We start from the raw sequence: 25,763 nt of genomic DNA, 5'->3' as shown, positions 1-25,763 counted from the left end.
AGTTGAATGGGAGACAAATAAAGATCTATGTTCTTTGAAAACGGTATTCAATAATTTATTTAGAGGCATGTATATGTTTGACGTGTGTGTGTGTGTGCACGTGTGAGTGTGTGTGTGTTTTTGTGTAGGGGGACACTTAATTCACTCATTATGTACTCACCACTTTCCTGATGGAGGGGTGGGTGAATTGTCCACAAAATACTTTTGGAGTTTTAGGGGTAAACAGAGTTGCTGTTGAGTCCAATACAATCAAGGAAAATCGTGACCGATTCCTCAAACCTACAAAAACAACTAGATTTTAAAGTCCATAATTTTGCCCAGATGATGCAGACACCTGGTGGGCCAATCAAGATGCATCATCTCTTTAGGTGTCTCCAAATCGGACTGGTGGCATAGCCTTTCTGGCCTTTCAAATTTGAAATGTTGACCTTTAATTAAGAGACTCCCTGCCAAGCCAATCAGTGGATTGTCTGAAACGTCAGAGCACAGCGGTAAGCTATACCATCAGTTGTGGTTTTGTCAAAATCTAAGCAGTATCCTCAGATCATTTGTGTTAAAATGTTTGACATTTAATCAGAGCGCACTCATTAGGTCAATCAGTGTAGTTTTTAAGTAGCTGAATGCAGTTTAATGCCAACCTCATGCACAGTCTTTCCTACGGAGCCCCCAAGGGGACACGGGACAAAAAAAAGCTGGGTGAAAAAAAAAAAAAGGACGGAGTTTTGCGAGATCTCGCAAAACTTGATTGTTGGTGTCAGATCTCGCAAAACTTTTGCGAGATCCCGAGATACTTTTGCGAGATCCCGAGATAATTTTGCGAGATCCCGAGTTAGTTTTGCGAGATCGGTGATGGTCCCGCATCGGGAGGAGAGAAGAAGAGAAATTCTTTCATTAAAATAATGAATCATGACAATTTGGATGATTTGAAATGGTCATTTATTATACGAGCGCTGAGGCGGAGGCCCCCGTGAAAGGAGCGGCTGGGACCCGCTGCTCCTCCGTGACAGCAGCAGCGGGTCCATGACAGCCGCTCTGGTCACTGACCCGCTGTTGCTGTCATGGAGGAGGAGCGGGTCTGTGACCGCCGCTCCGTGACCGCCGCTCCTCCGGTACCGGAACGGCGGGACACACTGCTCCTCCGTGACAGCAGCAGAGGGTCCATGACCACCGCTCTCCAAGTCGTCCTCCATTGCTCCTCTTCTTTCATCAACGAAACACTGGTCTGGTCCAGAATACTTTGCTTGCGGTACCGGAGGAGCGGGTCCTTGACCGGAGCGGCGGAGCAGCGGATCCCTGCCGCTGTTGTACTGGAGGAGCAGCAGGTCCCGCCGCACCCGCTGCTGCTGTCACGGTGGACAGCAGCAGTCGTATAATAAATGACCATTAAATGGTATAATAAATGACCATTTAAAATCAGCCAAACTGTCATGATTCATTAATTTTTAATGCAAGAATTTCTCTTCATCTCTCCTCCCCGCTGCGGGACGGTCTCGCAAAACTATCTCGGGATCTCGCAAAACTCTTTTTTCCATGTCCCCTGGGGGGCTCCGTACTTTCCAAACTTCCACTAAACCTTTATTTTTTTACATCATATACAACAGTAAGGCAAAGACACATTTTCTGTCAGTGGACTAAGTTCTTCTTTGAAATGAAAAAAGAAAAAGAAAACAAATATATCCCGGTGCCATGCACGTAGAAGACACAGTAGCAGTCCACCACTTTGGTCAAAACGGAAACATTCCAACAACTATTGCATGTATTGCCATGTGAGAGTGAAACAGTGAAGGTTTCAGCTCAGGAGTCAGAAAGAACTGCAGAGTGAGCTAAGAAGCCGAAACCTCATTCAGAAGTGGTAAAGGATTTGGTTACTACTGTGGAGCCACTTGAACCAGACACATTTTTCAAAGTGTCTGTTTGACTTGAAGAAATGTGACAGAGTAAATAAATCATGTGTAACAAGATGTAACAATCATCACCAACACTACCATCTTACATCAGATAAAGACAATCAGGTCCAGCCATCTGTCAGATAGTGTGATATATCAGCTATAACATCAAAACCTCATGCTTGATATTGTGTAGGTCTGCCTCCACCTCCAAAACTGTTCTGACCCATCAGGACTCTAAGACCTCTGACGATGTGCTGTGGTATCAAGCATCTTGGCATTGGAGTCATACAGCTTCACAGGCTGGTCTCATCAACATTTTGTAGGAAATGCTACTAAAAGTAATGCACTAGAATTCATATGAATTCCACGTAATCGTGAGTCAGGAGGCTGGGGAAACGTGACCTATGCGCTTCTCTCTCTTCGTGAAAGCAAAAAATATTGCGGACATTCATCTAGCCCTAACCCTTATATTTTAAAATACATATGAAAATCTGCAGCATGGTGATTCAGCAGAGTGAAAGCCGCAGGAATAAACTGTTCCTGAACATAATGCTCCATAAACGGAGGACCCTGTAGCAGTCTGAGGCTAGGGTGTGAAAAATTGGGTTGTTAATGAACAAAGGTGTCTCTAACTTGGGCCAAAGTAAAACATATGATTGTGTATAAAGCAAACATACATATTTTGACCATATCTGTCCATTAAATACCACTTAAAACATATTTGACAGATTTGATCCAGCTTGGACCTCGAAGGGGTCTGAGAAAGTACACACCAGAGGGCCTGTGCTTGGAGCAAGATGAAACGTAAACTTTGTCGTTGGACAAAAGCAAAGACATTATTGTAAAGGTCTTTACCTCGGGAGTAACATTATGTCAGTGGAAAAATTGTGGATGGCTCCTGCTCCTCAGGGATGACTTTTGAACCTTTCACCTGAGTCAGTTTTGATGGTTTACAGGATGGAAACTAAATATGCAACAATCAATCAATCAAATTTTATTTGTATAGCCCATATTCACAAATTACAATTTGTCTCATAGGGCTTTAACATGGTGAGACATCCTCTGTCCTTAACCCTCAGCAAGAGTAAGGAAAAACTACTTAAAAACCCTGTTAACAGGGTAAAAATACATAGCAACCTCAGAGAGAGCCACATGTGAGGGATCCCTCTCCCAGGATGGACAGAAGTGCAATAGATGTCAGGTGTAGGAAAACATCATCAAGATTAAAGTTTTTAGCAGCATTAATGAGAGTAAACGTTTTGTAGGGAAACTTCAATACGATATGTCAAGCAGCCCTGCTGCAATCATAGTCCATGGTCAGCAGCCAGCAAGATAATGATCCATCATCCAGGTCGGATCCACTATTGTCCACAGTCATTGTCCACTGCCGCTTCTTAAGATCCATCATCAGGCGCCGCCTCGGTCGTGGTCCACCACCAATATATGATGCCAACGCGACACAGGATCCGCAACCACCACTACAATCAGCCCAAACGATAGTAGAATCTCCCATACTGGATCAACCATTGCGACATCTGATGCGCGATCCACAATCGTAATCCAAGGTGTGGCCACAGCGGGCCCGGATCTACGGGCGATAAAGCAAAGGCACTCTGGGAAGGGGTAAGGTCAGTAACATGTACTAATGAGATATGACTAACTTCAATGTGATAGGGATGGAGAAGAGGAAGAAGAAGCTGGAAAGAGAAGCTCTGTGTGTCATGTGTCATAAATTCCCTTTGCGTCTTAGAATCATCAGGGGTTTTTGCCTTGTAATCAATGATACAGGCTGACCTTGGGGATACAATGAGGCTCAAGGTAGATCTGACTGGCTACTTGTTTGTATGGTAGTACGATGAAAACCCTGTGGCCCACTCAGTAGATCAGCCATCAATACCTCTATGCCTTTTTAAACCAACCGCTTCCTATTTTAGAACATAGGACAAGTAACGCACTAATTAGCTCTAGAGACGACAAGTAAAGCTGAATTATAGTCCTGCGACTGCAACCGCGGAAGGCCACGCAGCTACATCGACGGACTCGTTTTGGTTTATACTTCTCTAACATGCTGCGCATGTTGCAACGCAATTCTCCGCCAGAACACTAGGCGGAGTAACGTTTTTTTTCAAAGACAGAACACACAAAGAAGAGACGTCTTCTACTTCGTCGACTGTTTATTTACATCGCCACTCCGGCTCCTCATAGCCTATTTCTGGCGGACAAATCGGCCAGTCAGTGACGGGTTATACAAGTGGTCATACTTTCGGATCTCTTCTGCCAAGTGCTCTTCTATTTGGTCCATATTCGTTCTTCTAAATCTTCCATGATTTCTGCGTATTGTGGGGCATGAAACCGGAAACTAGACTCCGGACGGGATGTAGTAAAGCCCTTGGCTGTGATTGGTCCACATACGACATCATTTTCGAAAGATGTCATTTCCGGACCTCAAACTTCCTGTTTCATTCCCTATATCAGAATACCGCCACTTTAAAACCCAAACACAACTACGATTCTGTTGTTGTTCTCGTCTCATAAAATACGTTCCAAGCAAGTCCTCTTCCATGTCGAGCATCTCCAGCTCCATCAACAGCCTTGTCTGTTAGTTGCCATCGTTCACTGTGTGTGAGTAAAGCTGTGAATAATATGGCGCCTTTTTATCTTAAAGAGCTGTTAGTACCCTATCAACCCACTAGAGCACTCCGCTCCCAAAATTCAGGCTTAAGTCCGAATTATAGTCGGGTTGCACGCACGCACGCATGCACGCAAGACACGCAACACGCCCCTTTCGTGCCCTCTGCGGGCTTGCGTGCGTCCGCCAATTTTTCTAACTACACGACAAAGTGACGCGAGCCTCACGCAGCCCACAAGGCTTGTGATTGCCTTGTGATTGCGTTGTGTTGTCGCCTCCATAGGCTCGAAAAGCTCTCAGAGTTGCCCGGAGAGGGCATTCCACGTCGGCGAAGGCGTTCCCATGTGTCTGTCGCCGTCAAAACGGAGTAGCGTATATCGGCCTTAACCCTTATAAGTAGCCAGTGCATATTAACTATCCATGTGCTGCACTTTACAGCAAACAAAACCTAGAACCTCATTATACATATAAGTTATTCATTGAATTAAATGGTAAATGGTTGTCTTTATATTTAGCGCTTTTCTAGTCTTGATGACCACTCAAAGGTCTTTAAAGTAGAGTTTTGATAGCGCTTCTAACACACGACAGACACAAAAAAGAAAAGAAAAAAATATGTGTCTCCAGGTGAAAAAGCAGTGACACACACATGGACTGGACCGACGAAGATGTCAAGAGAGTTGGAGGTGATAAGAATTCGTTGCTGTTGTGACTCGTCTGTGCAGAGAACCTCCCTGCAAGGTTGTGAATGTGCAAAAATCTAATTTTGGGTAAACTAGCCAATTCTCCAGATTTGACTTGCAGGTCATGTCTGAAAACGGCTATAATGAACCCGAAACACAATGGTTTGACGCCCTTCTGGCCTTTTGTTTGAGGGCTTCATTTCTATAATCATGGCCAGTGGGTGAAATAAAGGCTGTGAAACAAGGCTGGAGCTTAGTGATAATGGTACTGATAGTGTCACTCATGCTTCACCTCTCTCTCACTGTCTCTCTTGGTTTATAATCTATTTTCCCCTGTAACCTCTTCTCTATTTCAAAGCAAAAGGGGAAAATAATGCCTTCATTGGTCAGATCCATCTGATCCTATGTCTTCGTTGGATTTAATGTAAGCAGATTGCTGATCAGCAAGGATGAATCCAATTAAGCGAAGGGGGAGGGGCACCAATCTAGGGCACTTTTCCATTGACTGCTGCAGGCCAGGAGATTAGAGGACAGAAGCAAGAATGGGAGGGGGGGGGGTAATAGAGGTGCCGCAACTACTATGAAGAAGAAGCTTTTCATTCGGCGATGCAACACTAAATCACACATGCATTCATCACCTTCACTTCCATTTGTCTCCCCCTCAAACACAACTACTCTTGGATAAAGAGATGAAAATTTCCCTCCTCCTTCTCTATTCACTTCTTTTTTTATTATTATTACTACCATATAGACGCCAGTAAGGATGGGAGGGGGCATAGTGTTTCTACAAATCAGCATGACTACTGGTTGATTTATCCTCAAAATTTCCTCCCTCCCTTCTCTTTCTCCTTCCATCTCCTCATCCCTCTACCACCAACGCCCAGTGATGGCTCTCCTTCCTCTCATCTCTCTGCTATTTCCAAAGCTTCATTGTCTCAAGCTCCACTCCGCTTTCATCTTAAGACAAAGATTTATGTAAATCTTTGGGCCCGGCGTTAATGCTGAGCGCCATGTGAGAAATAGCATCCCTAAATCGTGGCATTGTTGTTGAAAATGACAAGGCAGCCCCGTTAATCCTACAATGCGATCATCCAAATGTGTCATAATGCTGTGTGTAGGCGGGCAAATCTGAAAATCAAAAAGACGGCACGCAACTCTTTTACTGGGCCTTCAATACTTCCACAGCTAACACTCTACGTCCCTCCATCTCCCTATTTCTCTCCATCTCGTTTTTAAAGAACTTACAGGAATCAAACACAAAGTGTCACAATCTGAAGTCTGTTCCCTATCATATTTAGTTTTTCTTTATTATTTAGCCTGTTTTCTCCTGCATTTGAAGGATAATTACAAACTACACTGTGTAATTGTCTAAGTGGCCGCGATTATGAGTTCAAATAAATCAGCACTTTCTGCTTTGTCACAAAGATTTATTTCAGAAACAGCAATAGGAGGCTTTGTCGATGAACAGTATGCAGATACAAAGACTAACAAAGAGCTGTATCAACACGTAGAGTTAAGTCGCCACATGCATGGAGAATTTAGAATTTAGTCACTCACCTCTTATTCCTTTATTAGGAATCAGTACAAGAGGCAGAGCTGCTCCTTCTTCTTGATCACATGCAGGGCAGCATTCTGGGATCAAAATGAACCCAGCACAAGTCTGATGAGAATCCATTTTCCAGTGGGAACTTTACAGTTGAAGTGGAGGTCATATGGGTGTTTTTGGAAAGAGCCATGAAACAAACATGCCAATCCATTTGACTTGGACAAGGCTGCTGAATGTTAATGTCAATAATTATCAGCCATGTCGAAGGACGCATTTCTGATTGGCCGTGAAACCTGAAATTATTAAACGCCCAGCCTCTGCCCCTCCATCCCTTTCCTCCTGGCTTTACCTCCTGACATGTGACACCTGCTCGTCTGAACTCTTCTCTCTTTCTCATCCAAACTGACTCCAACCCCCTCCCTCTGTCATTCCTCTGTCATCCAGTCAGGGAGGAGCCCTGCAGGGGGATTTTGTCAGGGAGAATAGCGGCGTTGATCTTGAAGGCTTAAGACTCTACTGTACCTGTCAACAGTGTGGCTTTGGTGCTGACGACCAGCGGCTTAAGTCATTTGAAGTTGCTTTTTTTAATGAGGAGGGGAGGAGGTGCAGCGAATGCTGACAGCCAGTCAGGGTCTTGAAATAATTCCATACCTCTGAATAACCAGAGGTGTCTGTCTGACTTAATCCCCCCCCCCCCCCCCCCCCCTCTCTCACACACACACACAGACACTTTAAGGTATTGGAAATAAAAGCAGATTGCAGGGCTAATAATGAAGAAGTGGTAACAGAGAGGGGAAAACACTTGTCTTGTCATTATGTTAACTGAGTCTATGAATCAAGTCATGTATTTCTTATTTGAAAAATGTTATTCAATCATTATGTTTTGGTCACCTTTTATGATAACGGCATTCCTGGGATCCAAATGGATCCAATTACCGACTACTATTTCTAATAAATTTAATATAGTAAAATAAATAATTTTGCCAGAAAACAGTATGAATGGACAGCGGTAGATGATTCGTCTGATCAACAGTCAAAAGATATTCAGTCGATTATTGTAAGATGAAGAAAGCATTTTCATATAAGGAACTGAAGCTGTGGCCAAGTTTAAAATGTGACAAAATTATGAATCAATTCATCTCATCTCATCTCATTTTCGTCCGCTTATCCGGGGTCGGGTCGCGGGGGGAGCAGCTCAAGCAGGGGGCCCCAGACTTCCCTTTCCAGGGCCACATTGACCAACTCTGACGGGGGGATCCCGAGGCGTTCCCAGGCCAGTGTTGAGATATAATCTCTCCACCTAGTCCTGGGTCTTCCCCGAGGTCTCCTCCCCACTGGACGTGCCTGAAACACCTCCCAAGGAAGGCGCCCAGTGAGCATCCTTACCAGATGCCCGAACCACCTCAGCTGACTTCTTTCTAAGTAAAGGAGCAGCGGCTCTAATCCGAGTTCCTCACGGATGGCTGAGCTTCTCACCCTATCCCTAAGGGAGACGCCAGCCACCCTTCTGAGAAAACTCATCTCGGCCGCTTGTACCCGCGATCTCGTCCTTTCGGTCATCACCCAGCCCTCATGACCATAGGTGAGGATAGGAACGAAGATCGACCGGTAGATCGAGAGCTTTGCCTTGTGGCTCAGCTCTCTTTTCGTTACAACGGTGCGGTAAAGCAAACGCAATACCGCCCCCGCTGATCCGATTCTCCGGCCAATCTCACGCTCCATAGTACCCTCACTTGTGAACAAGACCCCAAGGTACTTGAACTCCTTCACTTGGGCTAAGGACTCATTTCCTACCCGGAGTAAGCAATCCATCGGTTTCCTGCTAAGAGTCATGGCCTCAGATTTAGCGGTGCTGATCCTCATCCCAGCCGCTTCACACTCGGCCGCCAGCCGATCCAGTGAGTGCTGAAGGTCACAGGCCGAAGATCCAATGAGGACCACGTCATCTGCAAAAAGCAGTGACGAGATCCTCAGACCACCGAACTGCAACCCCTCCCCACCACGACTACGCCTCGATATCCTGTCCATGTATATCACAAACAGGATTGGTGACAAGGCGCAGCCCTGGCGGAGACCAGCATCCACTGAGAACGAAACTGACTGGCTGCCGAGGACGCGAACACAGCTCTCGCTTTGGGAGTACAGGGATTGGATGGCCCTGAGGATAGACCCCCTTACCCCATACTCCCGCAGCACCTCCCACTGTTTCTCCCGGGGGACCCGGTCATACGCCTTCTCCAGATCCACAAAATACATGTAGACCGGATGGGCATACTCCCAGGCCCCCTCCAGGATACTTGCGAGAGTGAAGAGCTGGTCCGTAGTTCCACGTCCGGGGCGAAAGCCGCATTGTTCCTCGACGATCGGCCGAACCCTCCTTTCCAGCACCTTGGAGTAGACTTTACCAGGGAGGCTGAGAAGTGTGATGCCCCGGTAATTGGCACACACTCTCTGGTCCCCCTTTTTGAACAGGGGAACCACCACCCCGGTTTGCCACTCCTTTGGCACTGTACCCGACTCCCACGCGATGTTGAATAGGCGTGTCAACCATGACAGCCCCTCAACACCCAGAGCCTTTAGCATTTCTGGCTGGAGCTCATCAATCCCTGGGGCCTTGCCACTGCAGAGATGTTTGACCACCTCAGTGACCTCCACCAGGGAAATTGACGATGAAACACCATCAACCTCGAGCTCTTCCTCCAACATAGAGGGCGTGTTATTCGGATTCAGGAGTTCCTCAAAGTGTTCCTTCCAACGTCCGACGACCTCCTCAGTTGAGGTCAACAGAGTCCCATCCTTACTGTACACAGCTTGGATGGTTCCCCGTTTCCCCCTCCTGAGGTGCCGGATAGTCTTCCAGAAACACTTTGGTGCCGACCGAAAGTCCTTCTCCATGGCCTCTCCGAACTTCTCCCACACCCGCTGCTTAGCCTCCGACACGGCAGCAGCTGCAGCCCTTCGGGCCTGTCGGTACCCTGCAACCGAGTCAGGAGTCCTCCAGGATATCATATCCTGGAAGGCCTCCTTCTTCAATCGGACGGCTTCCCTGACCACCGGTGTCCACCACGGTGTCCGAGGGTTACGGCTCCTTGAGGAGCCTAAGACCCTGAGGCCACAGCTAGCCGCCCCAGCTTCAGCAATGGAGGCTTTGAACACCGCCCACTCCGGCTCAATGCCCCCAACCTCCACAGGAATGCCAGAAAAACTCCGCCAGAGGTGTGAGTTGAAGATACCTAGGACGGGGGCCTCCTCCAGACGTTCCCAGTTCACCCGCACTACTCGTTTGGGCTTACCAGGTCTATCCGGAAATTTCCCCCATTCCCTGATCCAACTCACAACCAGATGGTGGTCGGTTGACAGTTACGCCCCTCTCTTTACCCGAGCGTCCAAAACATGCGGCCTCAGATCAGATGACACGATCACAAAATCGATCATTGATCTTCGGCCTAGGGTACTCTGGTACCAGGTACACTTATGAGCACCCTTATGTTCGAACATGGTGTTTGTTATGGATAATCCATGACTAGCACAGAAGTCCAATAACAAACAACCGCTCGGGTTCAGATCAGGGAGGCCGTTCCTCCCCACCACGCCTCTCCAGGTGTCTCCATCATTGCCCACGTGGGCGTTGAAGTCACCCAGCAGAACTAGGGAGTCCCCTACTGGAGCCCCATACAGGACTCCATTCAGGGTCTCCAAGAAGGCAGAGTACTCTGAGCTCTGTTTGGTGCATACGCACAAACAACAGTCAGAGTTTTCCCCCCTACAACCCTTAGGCGCAGGGACGCGACCCTCTCGTCTACCGGGGTAAACTCCAACACCGCGGCGCTCAGCCGGGGATTTATGAGTATCCCCACACCCGCCCGGCGCCTCACGCCCTTGGCAACTCCGGAAAAGAATAGAGTCCAACCCTTATCCAGGAGTACGGTACCAGAGCTGAGACTGTGCGTGGAGGTAAGCCCCACCAGATCTAACTGATAGCGCTCCACCTCCCTCACAAGCTCCGGTTCCTTTCCCCACAGCGAGGTGACGTTCCACGTCCCCAGAGCCAGCTTCTGCCGCCCGGGTCTGGTCCGTCGAGACCCCTGACCTTCGCTGCCACCCATGTGGCTGCGCACCCGACCCCAACGGGTCTTCCCACAGGTGGTGGGCCCATGAGATAAAGAGAGGGGGGGTGCCACGTAGTTTGTTCGGGCTATGCCCGACCGGGCTCCGTGGCAAACCCGGCCACCAGGCCCTCGCCATCGAGCCCTCCGTCTGGGCCTAGCTCCAGACGGGGGCCCCGGGCTTCCTCCGGGCCGGGTCCCATCTCCTCTTTTTTCGCTATTCATTGAGGCTTTTTGAACCATTCTTAGTCTGGCCCCTCACCTGAGACCACTCTGCCATGAGAGACCCTACCAGGAGCACAAGGCTCCAGACAACACAGCCCTCAGGTTCACAGGGACACACAAACCTCTCCACCACGATAAGGTGACGGTTCAATCAATTATAATTTCAGCTTTAACATTAATGTAATTGCTTTCTAATTTGTTTCAGACAGGTATATGTTCAGGGTGTTGTTTTACCTGCGATGCACACCAATGTGATTTTTAATCTCTCTGTTAAGCGAGGCTTCACTCCTTTCTCTCCCTCTTTTATTCAGTCTCATTACTTTGCTCTCACTCTCTTTCTCTTGGCTGGGATAATCCCCCCTGTAGGGGACTTCAAAGTGCAGGCCAACCAGGGAAAAGTCTTAATTACCCATTTGCCTTGAAACTCAAGCCAAATCACAACTCGCCCCGGTCTGTCCGACTCCGTACTCCTGCCTCCCACAGACTAATTGTTGGTCTGGATTTCTTTGTTTTTTCTTTTTCCTCCTCCAAAGTGAAAGTGGAAGGATGAAATTAAATCAGAATCAGAGGGAAAATCTGATTGTGAAGCAGGTGATAAAAGTGTCAGTGACCTTATTTTATGAAGCTGATTTACCTCCATGTGTTAGTTTATCTTCAGAGAGTGAAATTCAATGATGTGAAAAATTGTTCTCTCCAAGAAAGGGCCGTTATCAAGAGAGATGTTTAGTATTTTCATATTTTACTATTGCAAATGCTATCATTAGTAGTTATAGGAGTGCAAAGCTTTGTGAGGTAAATTCAAATTTACCTCAATTCACTCACACTACTCTGCTCCTCTGCTTCCTTCACTGGTTTCCATTGGCAGCCCGTATCCGTTTCAAGACACTAGTATTTGCTTACTGTGCTGTGAATGGATCGGGTCCAGTCTACATCCAAGACATGGTCAAACCTTACACCCTAGCTCGTTCACTTCGCTCTGCATCTGCCAATCGGCTTGTTGCTCCCTCACTGCGAGCTAAACACTCAACAAAATAACAACTGTTTGCTGTCCTTGCTCCTAAATGGTGGAACGAGCTGGTGGAACGAGACATCGGGACAGCAAAAAGTCTATATATCTTTCTCTGCAAACTAAAAACGCATCTCTTCCGAATATACCTTGAATAAAAGTTTAAACAAAACAATTTGTAACGCTTAAATTGCACTTACTTATAGCAGTTTGTAGTTTGGTTTTCTTGAAGAAATGGTACTTTCTTGAATCTTGTTGTTCTGGGTTTGTACCCTCATGGTTGAATGCACTTATTGTAAGTCGTTTTGGATAAAAGCGTCAGCTAAATGAAATGTAATGTAATGTCAAACTAAATACCACATTAGCTGACAAAAGTTTTCTAAGTATCCGATTTAATTGTCATAATTTGTACTTTATTAATTTTGATCTTCAAAAAGCATTAAGCCCCATAGATTGATGGCAAGGTTCAACATTTTAGTAACAGTGCAACCTCTGAAGTGGTTCAGAGATTCTGACGAGGGACGTCAGTCAGAACAGGAGAAAAGACAGGTGCTGTGGTCGATTAGGGTGATCATAATGATTGAAATTAGCTCTTAAATATTTGACTCCGACCGATCTTTCTGCTACTTCTCGATTTGCGTTCGGTAAAAATTCAAAGAAATGGCATCACTCTAGGAGATCAACACTTGGCTAAATTCCTAACCTGGTCACACAACTTGTCTTCTACCCTTCCCTATTTGCTCATGATAATGTTCCCACTGACCCAGTCAAGGACCCGCCACTATGTGGGTATTGCATCTTGCGCACATGTTGCGAGGATTTCTGAGGACTTGTAAAAACCTACTCACCAAATGGACAAAGGATTCGGGAAGCAGCCATCTTGTGTGCATGTTTCCAACCATTCATGTATTATGTTTGGGGTGCTGTGTACATATTTATTCAGTTTTTAGAAACCTTGGGTCATCAATGAACTTAATTGAACTTTATCTCTCTCCTTTGCTACTTTTATAGTTGATAAGAGGAGCTCATGTGTTTGGTCAACAGACCCCAGCCACTTGATCTGTAATAATGTGCTCACCACTGTCAGTGTTTTGCATGAGTGTTGTGTCACCACGACTGTTGACCATGCTCAGTTGTGTTTCCATCCCTGTTCTATTGTAGATGCTCTAAAATAATTCTAATATATCTGTAGTATCAGTAAAAAGTATCATGCAATGTGTAGTTTAAGATAGAGCATGGCCATGTAGGAGGCTTCAATGGAAACGCTACTCCCTCAATCTGCATAGTGTGATGTCACGTGTTGCCAAACTGCATTGTGATTCCATTGCGTCACTCTTTTTGTGTTGTACAGGCATCAGCCAAACAAATCACATTCATGTCCTTTCTGACATGGATTTTTGCAGTGGGATATCGCCCTGTTGTCAGACATTATTTACTCACAGGGACACAAACCAGATAAACTAAGCCTGGGCAGAAACGGCAGAGAAAGATAGGGAAGCAAACTAGCCTCGTTACAAAGTCGGCCAGGAAAGACAACTTTTGCAAAATGATTGATGATTGTCATTATAATGATTACGCAATCATTATAGAACCAAGCATCAACTTTCAAGTTTTACAGCATTGCGTATGTGTAAGTGCTCCCTAACAGCATAACAGTAAATTATTTGTTGAACTTTACAGTAGGCCTCCAGGATATACACTAATTCAGAAATTACGAAAAACCGATGGTAGCACTGATTGTTTCATACTCTTATTCATACACACATATATACATATTTCTGAAAGTGTCCTGTTAATGACTACACTTGGAAGTGCTAGAAAAAAATATTAGAATGCTTTTTATTTTCTATTATTGTTGAGTATTAAATGAGTAAATCTACAATATGTGTGATGATAAAAGTCTGCTGTCATAAGAAATACATGGAATGCCCTTTACTGGATTAATTCATTTTAATCTAATCACCAAGAATTGTTTTGTTTCTACTGGCTTGTGTTAGCGTTCAGCAGCAGTAAATGTGCCTGTAGATGGTAAAACCTTAGTGCATGTAATACACATACATTTTTTTATTCATGTTGTAAATGTGTCGTTCTTTTTGAGAGATCAGCTCATAGAACAAAAATGAGACAAACAAGCAGAGGGTGGAGAATTGTAACAGCTTGTATTTGTGCTTTGTTCTCATGCTGAGAAATATCAACTGGGGAGGCATGTGCCTGAAAACTGACATGGAGGTCACAAAGGTCAAACAGAAGAATCACCCCCCCCCACACACACACACACACACACACACACACCCGCCCCCCAAACACAGGAATTCACTGCCAGTGCCAGTTAGAAATCACAATCAAATAAAAGGGGAAAAAAAGCAATTCAAATAACAGTGAAGTCATAGAAAACTATGTACATCCAATGTAAACAAAACATCAACCTGTGTTTTTGTCACTAAAAGGCTGTCAAGCAACCGTTTTAACCCCACTCTGTACAATGTGATTCGTTACAACAGTACAAATGAATTAGGTTGTGTTTATCCTGCCCAATGAAAGGAAAAAAGATCATGGCAGACTGTAGGTTGTATCTTGTCACTGGAATGAAGTCACCTCCCCTTGCACCAAGTGTAAGAGCAAGACGTCCCCAGGTACTCAGAGTACCCTATTCACAAAGCCTACAATTAAAAAAGATAAGCTCCTCATTAAAGACAGTGAGTGCCTACACGTGTATTTCAAACTGTCCATGAAGAATATTCCATACCAGAAGCAGGAAAATAGATACAAGTCAGGATTTTCAGTGGGCTTTTCCTTAAAAGCAGAACCAATGCTCCATCGTTTTTAAGGGAGGAACCCTACTTCCTCCAAACCAACCACCCACCCGCACCCGAACTCCCCTATCAAATCCAAGTGTGTTACCGCTCTGTAATTTTTTATCTCATTTATTTTTTATTTCATTACACCCAAGGCAGAATAAAAGTTACTTAAACTGAAAACTTATACAGTTACAGTGACAAAAACAGTTTAAGAGTCCCACAATTTAAATTGGACTGCAAAATAAAAAAATCAAACAATATTTTTTCTATTTTTGTAAAATGCCCAGGCATTCTCCAATATTACAAATACTGGTATACTTTGACAGTAAACAAGAAAAATGTTATATATATTCATATATATTTATATATATATACTAAAACCCCGTCACCAAAATTAAAGAAAGGGAAAAAATGAAATGATATATATATAAACAATACACACGTCGCCAGTATGGCATTCAGAGGAACTTTAGAAGCAAACCTAGAAAAAAAATACTTTTTTGTTCAAAACACACATACACACAAATATTATTTTACCCTTGTACTTGTTTCAATACTGTAAACTTATTTTAAGACACAGTTCACTAAAATCCTTTTTAGCTTCTGTAGTTCCTGATTTCTGTCCAGGTCTTCCTTGACTTTTTGTGTGGCTTTTGTTCACTCCTGGGATTTTCTGTTGAGGGACAAACATGTTCTTATGAGTAAGGAATTTGTTATATATCTATATATGTGTGTGTCTTTATATGTACATATGAATAAATATGTACACACAGACACATAAGTAGTGTGCTGGGCACTCCTAACCTAAATTCAGCATTGTTTCATATGTATTGATTTAAATAATTGTAATGTCAAATTACACATCAACAAAAAAAAATCTTATTCAATTTGATGCTTTATAAATCTGTTGCATTTGTCTTTGACAATAAATAAGAAGATTGTTATTCAAGGCACACTCATGTCAAACTGAATGGCAGTACAAAAACTGTCCTGGATTCATCATTATTGTCATCATTATTTTTTTTGTGTGCCAGCATTGGGAAAGCCATGCCTAACAACCCTGGGCAGTTCAATGCCAGGAGATCCCAAGCTCTAGACCCTTTTAGTCACTTTTTCTGACCATCTTTCTGTGTGTGTCTGACTCAACAGGTCTGTTGTTAAGAGCTCTGTAATTTGTTTATTGAAAATAATAAATTAGATCTGATTTAAAAATTAAAAAGTACCATTATGAAATCAAAATGGGGGTTATGATATGTCAAATTAAAAAAGGAGCATGGAGCGAGCTGGTGCTGCTGGTTTAGTCCTACTATTTCAGCAAACATACACATTTCGCTCTTCTACATAAAAATTGTCCCATACAAATGTAGCTTTGAAGAATTTAAATTCCTGCAGAGTGACTTCATAATCAGATAAACCACTATAACAATACAAGTCAAAATGTACTGCTCATTTCTTTTTATATAAATTTTACAAATTAAATGTGAGACATACATTTCCTGCAGAAATCTAGCTAAAGTATTGACATCTGCCATAGTATGCACATATATTTAGCCCTCACCTAACTAAATCATTTTATCCCCCCCTTTGAAATAGTATATAGCTTGTCACTAAGCAGGTAGGCCAGAGCAAGAGGACATAACTGTCTCAAAAGATTTCAATATATGATGAAATGTAAATGCCTCTGAAACACAGGAGTGGGATAAATAAATAAAAGTAGTATTGCTCACCCTGAGATGTCCCTGTGCTCGCTCTCATATCTGTTTTTTCCATCTCTCTATGTATTATGCATGGCTTCGTGGTCAGTTTACTCTCAATAAATAATATAGCCTAGATCATATTGCTTCATGCTAAATATAATCAATTGATGTAATGCAGGTTAGTTTGTAATAAGTGGAAGGGGTGTGGCAAGGAGAAGAGATTAGGGATGGTTGTAGCTTCGTCAAGATTTGGTACTATGTACCTGTCAGCAGCTACCTTATCTAGAATCTGTTTCTTCTGGCTGGTTATGGTGGTCTCAGGAAGAAACCACTTTGATTTTACATTTACTGTCAAATATGACACTTAGTGCTACATTTCCAATTATATTGACATGTTTAAGAATCAGTTCATGCTACAAGGCCAAGGATTGTTGTCCGCATATCATCGTCACACAAAACAAACTAATTCTAGCAATCTCAGTTAGGAACACTGCCAACTCGAAGATTGAAATCAGCTTCTCTTCAAGAAAGCACATTTTTAGCTTAATATTCAATTTTCCTACATGTGGCAGCCTGAAGGGTATAATTAAAATTGACTTTAAAAAAAAAGAAAAAGTTCTAAAGCTATAATGTGGGTTACTAAAACAAAGAGTAAGTTAAAGTCAAAGTATTATAAATAGAAAAAGCCTAAATAAAAAATTTACCTGCACATGCCAAAAAACAAAATCCAATAAATACAGAAATTATTGCACAGTTAAAGGCTCCACATAGGTTAAAACTCAACTGACTGATTGTTTTAAAAGGAACTCCAGATGAGGCAGTTTAAACAGCTTCAATTGGTTTTCTTTTTTTTAAGCTGGCAGTTTCTTAGGCAAAACCCAAAATTAACCCAAAATGAGTATCTCAGAAAAAGAGTATCCAGCTCCTCATTTAGTTTTTTTTTTTAGTTTTTTTTTTAAGTCAAAGTGTGGCACAGATTATGGAAATAAATAACCTGTTTTAGGTTCTCTCTGCTTGTTCAATTTTGACCTCATTGGTCATCAAATGTTCTCCATGCCACTTTTTCATGTGTTTTTCCAGAGTGCTGTACACGCTGAAGGGCATTTGGCAAATGTCACAGCGGTAGACCTCCTTACCAAGCTGACCATGTGTCTTCATGTGGCGCGTGAGCTTGGAGCTCTGGGCGCAGGCATAGTTGCACAGCTCACACTTGTAGGGCCTTTCACCTGTGTGACTGCGTCGATGCACCGTCAGGTTGCTACAGTTCTTGAAGATCTTTCCACAGTATTCGCAGGTGTCAGACCTCCTGCTGTCCTTGGAGCTAGGTCGACCTGGTCCCGGACCTCCACCCAGATGCGGTGTGCTGCCCCCACTGGCGGTGCCGCTGCGGCCTGAAAGGCCACCATCCAGCAGGTCACCCGGAGGTGTTGAGAAGCGCAGGCTGCCATTCTCTGATGAGTGCTCAGAGGAGGTGGCAAAGGGAGATTGTCTGGAGTCTGTGAAACCTAGGAAAGGGTCTTTAATGAAGTGTCGCGAGGCAGCGTAGCCAACCAACCACTGGGAGTAGACGTTCTCTGAGGGAATATGGGGTGCTGGAGGAAGATCCAAGTCCTTCTCAATCTTGATCCTCTTATTTGAAGAGATGGACAGGCTGGGGCTAGTGATGGGTGTGGGCTTACGGGGGAACAGGCCCGAGAAAGAGTCACCAGAGCCACAGTTCCGGCCATTAATGGTGGTCCTCTCTTCCTGCTGGTGGTGGTCTATTTCGCCAGCCATTGAATCTTCATCTCCAGTTTCCCGCAGACCATCTGAGCCCCTCTTTGAGAAGGGCATCCTTTTACGATTGTCAACTATTAAATTATTGTACTGCTGTATAGAGTTGAGGCCCCCACCCTCCATCATCTTCTCAAGAGCGAGTGATGACTTCTCCTCTGATAATGGTTTAGAACCATTCTCCCTGTTGCGGTAGAACTCAGACTCCATGCTGAAGTTGGATTCTGGTCGACTCTCATTCTCAAGTTCCTCTTCTTCTTCTTCCTCTTCTTCCTCCTCGTTGCCTTCCCCCTGGAAGTCCCCGTCACGATTCTTCATGCCCTCACCTGTGACATCACTTGTACCTGGCTCTGGAGAGCTCGTAGTAGACAGTCCATCATCTGAGCGCCCGGTCAGGGATCCAGCCTTGTGCATGTGTGTCTTCATGTGGCGTTTCAGTTTGCTTGCCTGAGAGCAGGCGTGGTCACATAGCTGGCACTTGTAAGGTTTTTCTCCGGTATGGCTGCGCCGATGCACAACCAAGTTGCTCTGAAATTTGAAGGTCTTACCGCAGAACTCACAGGACTTGACCTTGATCTGTGTCTGGGGAGGAGTGGTGCTATTTGGGGGAATTGGTGGTAAAGGGGGTGTGCTAAGAAAGGGCGATTTTGGTCCGGGCTGAAAGGGGTTGGGGTTTAGTAGTCGGTGCATAGGGTTTGCCCTGCTGGGTGATAATGGTGGTGTGGTACTGTTATTGTTCCCTGCCAACTCACGTAATCGTCTGGAGAAGTCCATAGACTGGGACTCAATGGCCATAGGTGTTAGCCGCATCACCCTCTCAAAGGCACTAGGATGCTGGGAGATGAGGCCCATTTCCTCTGCACTAAGGCGTTCCAACCGGTGGGGGTCCAGGTGATGGCGGGGAGGGGGGCTGACAAACGGAGGTGTGTTGGGAAGGCGGTTCTCCACAAAGCCTGGGGGAGGCTCCCGTAGCAGGGGACCTGTCATCCTTAGGAGATGGAAAGGATTGTTGTCCCTAAGAAAGTTGGTGAGGGGGGACTGTGGGATGGAGTCGTTGCCCATGGGCGGAGGCATAGTGATGCGGGGAGTGAGGGCTGTGCTAGAGGGGTTGGATTCCAGGTAAATGCGAATGCCATGGATGTTCTGGGCATGCTGCAGCAGGAACCAGGCGCTGGGGAAGGGCTGTTTGCATGTGGTACATATATAGCTAGAAGGCTCATCCCTGCCACCTGCGACACAGAAAGAGAAAATAATTGAAATATTTCAACCGAGACCTACTCATTTATTTGATGCGATTAAAACATGAGTGTTACAAGCCTTCTGAAGTAACACATATTTTCAGTCACAAAAATAAACATTTATTCCTTTTTTTAAATACCTTATTAGTAAACTTGACACCATTCATTATTAAAATTGTCAGGAACTATAGCTTTCTACAACAGCTTATTTCTAGTTACTCATGTAGTCACATAAATGCTACTTAAGATTAAGATGCATTTATTAGTCCCAAATAAAGTCCTTATCATGCTATTGTGAGGTGGCCTCTCACAGATACTGGATTGGCCAACATGAGGCGTTAAATCTGTCATATACAGTATTGTGATTCTCAAAGTACAAACTGCAACGGTGTGTTTGTGTGTGTTTAGATTTACAGCAAGCATGAAAGAAGATGTATACACATATGTGTATGCATTTAAAAAAACTGACAATCCCTACGAGCAAAGAATCTGTGATAATCTAATACTAAGCTATGAAATTCCTGGATCTTTGGAAGAGATAAAATCAGCTGAGAGGAAGACTTGTTATTACATTATAGTGTGAATTTTATTTCAGATACAGGACATATGAATGGGTCCCGCTATTCCTAAGTAGCTTGCTACCACCATGACAAAAGAGAGCTTGAGTATACCAGGTATAAAAGCTACACACAAGCATTAAATGTGCTGAATATGGTAAATGGTCTGTATTCATATAGTGCTTTTCTAGTCTTGATGACCGCTTTACAGTACAGTTTTTTTTAACACTTTACCACCTTCTTCTATGAGAATGGCACAGCCGCCAGGGGCTCAGGAGTACCGCTATACCCCCTGAGCCACACCTGCCCAAATGAAAGAATAAAGATGCAAACGTTATATTTAAATACAACATGTTTGAAGATTTAAAGTTCAGTCTCTCTGTATTGATATTATTTATTATTATATTGGAAAAAATTACAAAATAATAAAATAATGGAAATGTTGCTCAAATGTATACACAAGCCTCAAAATATTATATTTTATATATGGCTTTTGAAAATAAAAACGCACAAAATAAAATTACCTTAAATAATTCAACAATAAGCATCTCAGTAATTTAATATCCCCCCTGTTAGACAGTTAACCTGTCCTCACTGAAACATTTCACCCAGTCGCTCGCCCGTGTGTGTGAGTCAATGTGGTTTGTGAGTGCGTATGTGTGTTAAGGAGGAAAGGCAAGAGGCGGAACAGCTGTTCACCTCCACAGTCCTGTAAAGCCTTTTGACTTAATTATAGTGGACAGCAAACCCCCCCCCCCACCCCACACCCACACACACACATACAATGAAAATAACAGCTCCCCACGCCTCAGCTTTTGTCTGCACCTTTCTGTCTACGCTTTCTATGTCTCTCTCTCTCTCTCTCTCTCTCTCTCTCTCTCTCTCTCTCTCTCTCTCTCTCTCTCTCTCTCTCATACAAACACAAACACTGTTTTACTACTGAAACTCAAGACCCACAACACCAAAATAGGAACCCGCACCTTCTGTTACTCTCTCTTTTCAGTCAATGCTTTGATCTGTGAGTAAAAGAGACTGAGGATGAAGGTAGAACTGAGATGCTCCTCCATCCTCAGTCCTTCAGCTGAACTTCTCATCTGCCGACAGAAGTCATTTAAGGGGCAGCTGACGTTCATTTCTGCCCAACAATTAGGAACAGAGGCGTTTGTGTGTGTGAGTGTGCTTTTGTGTGTGTGTGTGGGACAGAGAGAGTGACAGAGAGAGAGACAGATAGAGAGAGACAGAGAAATAGAGAAAGTATGTGTTTCTGCACTAAACGCCATTTCTCTCTGGCCACAGTGGAATGAATGGGTAAGGGTATTTGTTTGGGGGAATTGTGTGTGTGTGTGTGTGCCCTCCTGGGGGAAGGGAGACCAACGCAGATGGCAAATAAAGTATGTAGCCTGAGGCGAGAGCACATTATGCTAATTCTAATGTCAGCTGTACTTTAATATACGACTCTATTTAATCACCCCATTATTTCCTATTTCCATATGAAAAAACAGAGGGAGAGACAGAGAAAGAGAGAGGACTGCTCATAACATTATTTGGTAAGATGCACAGAGCATGTTTTATGGAGTGTTGTGTGTCACACACAAAAACACATATAACTCTCTATGAAAAAAACACACTACCTCATCGGCATTTGCAGATACTTTCTTTCCTTCTCTCCTCTCTGTGTTTCTGACTTGAACATACACACCGGAAACGCACGCACGCATGCACAAACAGACACACACACACACACAGTTTGAATTATGAAATACTGAATGTACATTTCCAGGTTGTGCGCTATGTGTTCCCCATATTACTCGTGTTGTGGGAACCTGTATTTAATATTAAGATTGTCTTCCTTATTTGGACAAAAAAGGACTAAGTTAATGTCACGTTTAGGGTCAGGTTAGGGTAAAGGTTAAGTTATGGCTAGGGTAAGTTGAGGAGAGAGAGCGTGTGTGTGAAGAAATAATTCAGAAGAATCAATGCTTTTCTTTACAGATGGGAGTCTAAAAAGTGGAAATATGTCAAACTTAATATTACTTAAAGTAAATCTACCAGATTTAACAAATACATCAGTTATCAGTGATTCCAAATTAACTTGTGTGCCAAATTTTAGAGAATTCCCTTCAGGCATTCCTCATATATTACAGACAAAGAAACATGAGATCACAGTGACCTTGACCTTTGACCTACAGCACCAAAATCTGATCAGTTCATCATTGCGTCCAAGTTACCATTTGTGCCAAATCTGAAGAATTTCCCTTACGTAAGTCTTTATATATCACATTAAAGAGGCCAAACACATATTTGGGAGTTTACCGTGATCTTTGATCTTGATTAGTTTATCCTTGAGTTAAAGTGAATGTTTGTAGCCAGGCGTTCTTGCGATATGGTGTTCTCAAGAATGGGATGTAGGGACAGACAACCGAAAAACATAATGCCAACAGCCACTGGCTGGTGCAGACACGTATGCATTATAAATCAGAGCAGGATGCAATACTAAACAAGTCTAGGTCCATACACAGAGGTAGAGAGGGTTGTCCTCTAACCAAAAGGTCAGTGGTTTGATCCCTGGCTACTCCCTGAATGATGATATTAGAAAAAGTGCTGCATATAGAAGCCCTGTGTATATGTATGTGTGCCTGAATGGGTGAATGCGACTTTAAGCACTTTGAGTGATCGATATGACTAACAAAGCACTGTAGAAATATTACTTTCACTAGAGAGTTATCCTGCTCAAATTAACTAATCAGCATGACATAATGACATTGTATTTGTATCATTGTATTAACATCTGGCTTAACATATGCTTGCTTATCTGTCAATCTCTGTTTTCACATATAGCCTACATTATTTAAGATTCACTGTAGTCCGAATAAAACTGTTCTTATTAAAAATGTTCTTGTGTGTTTTCAGACAACAGAGCCAATGTGGAATAACTCAAACCGATTCTCAGCCAAAGACGACTAAGACTTGTTAACTAGCAGTAACTTCTAAGCCAGTCAGTTGAATGAGACAAAGAGGTGTGTCTGTGGAGGTAAAACCTGAGCTTGAGCTTTTGTTCGACTGAAATTAGGTAAGGTTTATCCCAAAGTGTCATGACTGGGTGAGAAAAAGTCACTAAGCAGGTCTTAAAGTTGCAAAGACTGCCTATAAACGCTGCAGATGACGTAATAGAAGCTGTTTAAACCAATATAAGTGGCCTTTGCTATTTCAAAAAGAATGGCCAACAATGGCTCCTTTATCATTCAGTGTTTTAGAAGTTTGACAGTAATCAGATGAATTCACATTTTAAATGCTTCAGAACATTTTCGCATGTTAAGCCACAATGAGAGGATGTTTTTCCTAAGAGGATTCTGGAATCCTACAAGAGATTATTTCACCAGACAGGGATGTGGCTTTTAATATTTTAACAAAACAACATTTGTATAAGCAAAATTAGATTACCTTTTGATAAATATATTTATTGCTGTCGTGGTAACAGAACTGGAGATTTTTTTAAATAATTAAAATATTATATATATTATGTCAAATATTACAATTACTAATAATAAATTACAGTACAATATAATATATAATATCCCAAATTTGTAAATAAAGCACTAAATGACCAAATTCCAATTAGACATTGTTATATTGTTCTGTCTGTCAGAGACTCTCTATTTCTCTCTCTGCTTCCTATTAGAGCTGCTCTATATCTGTGGAAGTGCAGTCTGGCCCTTTGCCTGTGTTTTCTTTGGCTCACATAATCTCTCTCTCTCTCTCTCTCTCTCTCTCTCTCTCTCTCTCTCTCTCTCTCTCTCTCTCTCTCTCTCTCTCTCTCTCTCTCTCTCTCTCTCTCTCTCTCTCTCTCTCTCTCACACACACACACAATTATCTCTGTCTTTGTCTCACACACTGGCAGCACCAACTGTTTCAACAAGTGTGAGTGAAGAGGAAAATGTGTTCTATTGTGGATGATAAAAACGACTTTCTTTTTTCCGACATTTCTTTTAAAGGATTGATAATTTTAGACACATATTTTCACAGCTGAAGTTGAGTCACTGCTAAGAAAAACAATGCGATCATGCATAGTCACAGTGCGTTAGCATTTGACATTAAACATACTGTTCTGCATTGGTGTGTGTGTGTGTTTGGTGCATGTGCGTGTGCGTGTGTGTGTGCGTGCATGTGTGTGTGTGTGTGTGTATGTATTTGTCCCCCAGAAGCAGCCATATGGAGGAGAAACAATAAACACTGACATCCAAGTCTCCCTCCTCATCCTTCCGTACTTCAGTCGCTCTTCTCCTTTGTGTGTGTTGCTCCTTCCTGGCTTAGTTTCACACAGCATAAAACTCTCATTACTGACTGATTCCAGTTTTCACTATGATTCAATTTGCTATAATTACTGTGGCTGTCGCTAATAAAAAAGGGGAGAGAGGGAAGTGCGGATTTCCTGTACGAAGGTCAACTGGCAGTTAGCGCCATTCATTTTCATCTCAGTGTATTCATCTGGGGCGGCTAATGGCCCAATTTTCTCCCCCTCACTCCTCAATAAATATTGCTGGAATTACAGGTTAAATAGCTAAATTAAATCACAGCTATTACAGATTTGGGGGGTCAAATACGTAGAATTAAAGAGCAAGTGCAGATCGCTTTAAAGTGTGCGATTAATGTGTCGGAAGAGCAACATTGGATTATTGTGTCAGATGATTACAATGATGATTTTTTTCTGTAGCTGGCAGCTGAATGGAAGGCAGACACAGTGACAGGGGACTATAAAGAGCCAGAGCAGACTCACAATCTTAACTGAGCTGACATGAATGTTTTTACATTCACTTTAACTTCTTATATTGTGTCTCCACCCACATTGTTACTGGTGTTGTAATGATTTACTCCACACTATTGTTAACTCCTACTGTAAAATCAATGTTGTCGCATGGAACATGGGAATAATGTCACCCACGGAAATTCAAAGACACGACACACAGATGTGATCCTGGCTCCAGAACATGGTTGCACCTATGGATTTTCTACTGTTTACTTCTTTCAAGTGTTTTTTTTTTAATTTTCTATTTTAAAGACCATCAGTGTTTCAGTGTTGAGTTTACTAATTTATAGATCGCTCTACATTTAGGTGTTTCATTAAATTATCCCAAAGTAGACTCGACAGGGAAGAAAGGGGATTAATGGGGACAATTCACAGAAGGATGTGTGGCTACATCCCAACAATTACTTTCAGTCCACACATTTGGGCCCCTAAAATGGGAACTTTTAAAGAACTCCAGGATTGCTGAATGCAGAAAATGAAAGCTGAAAAAAAGCTATTGCAGAACAATGAAGCGTGGTTGGTCGGTGGTTATGAGTCAGATAACTCGATTACTTGCGTTGAATGCAATGTTCACAATCAGTAGAAAATATATCCCTGCCAAAATATCAGCGCGCAAAGCAAAGCTGACATGTGTGTGTGTGTGTGAGCATGTGAAAAGTTTCCTGATATGTTTTCTTGCATTACTAAGCCAGAAGCATCTTTACCATTTGTGTGAGCTTGAGGTGCCCCCTAACCAGGCGCGCACACACACACGCACACACACACACACACACACACACACACACACACACACACACACTTACAAGTGGAGGAGA

The 25,763-nt window shown here is 43.3% G+C and overlaps 1 protein-coding gene across 3 annotated transcripts in view; it reads right to left on the bottom strand.

Moving 5' to 3' along the window:
• Window positions 1–14,232: 14,232 nt before the first annotated feature.
• The window catches only part of bcl11ba (BCL11 transcription factor B a), a 36,928-nt gene continuing 25,397 nt past the window's right edge, over window positions 14,233–25,763 (bottom strand). For 2 of the 3 annotated variants that reach the window (XM_062396782.1, XM_062396783.1), the window contains exon 3: window positions 14,233–19,578. In XM_062396782.1, coding sequence (XP_062252766.1) covers window positions 17,576–19,578 — 2,003 coding nt within the window. In that variant the 3' untranslated portion in view covers window positions 14,233–17,575. The remainder of the gene's footprint in view (window positions 19,579–25,763) is intronic. The other variant, XM_062396784.1, reaches the window with a different exon arrangement.

The sequence above is a fragment of the Platichthys flesus genome, chromosome 10 (genome assembly GCF_949316205.1).
Source record: "Platichthys flesus chromosome 10, fPlaFle2.1, whole genome shotgun sequence".
Lineage (NCBI taxonomy): Eukaryota > Metazoa > Chordata > Actinopteri > Pleuronectiformes > Pleuronectidae > Platichthys > Platichthys flesus.
Note: the sequence above shows the minus strand (reverse complement) of the source record. Positions and strands in the feature narration are given on the sequence as shown.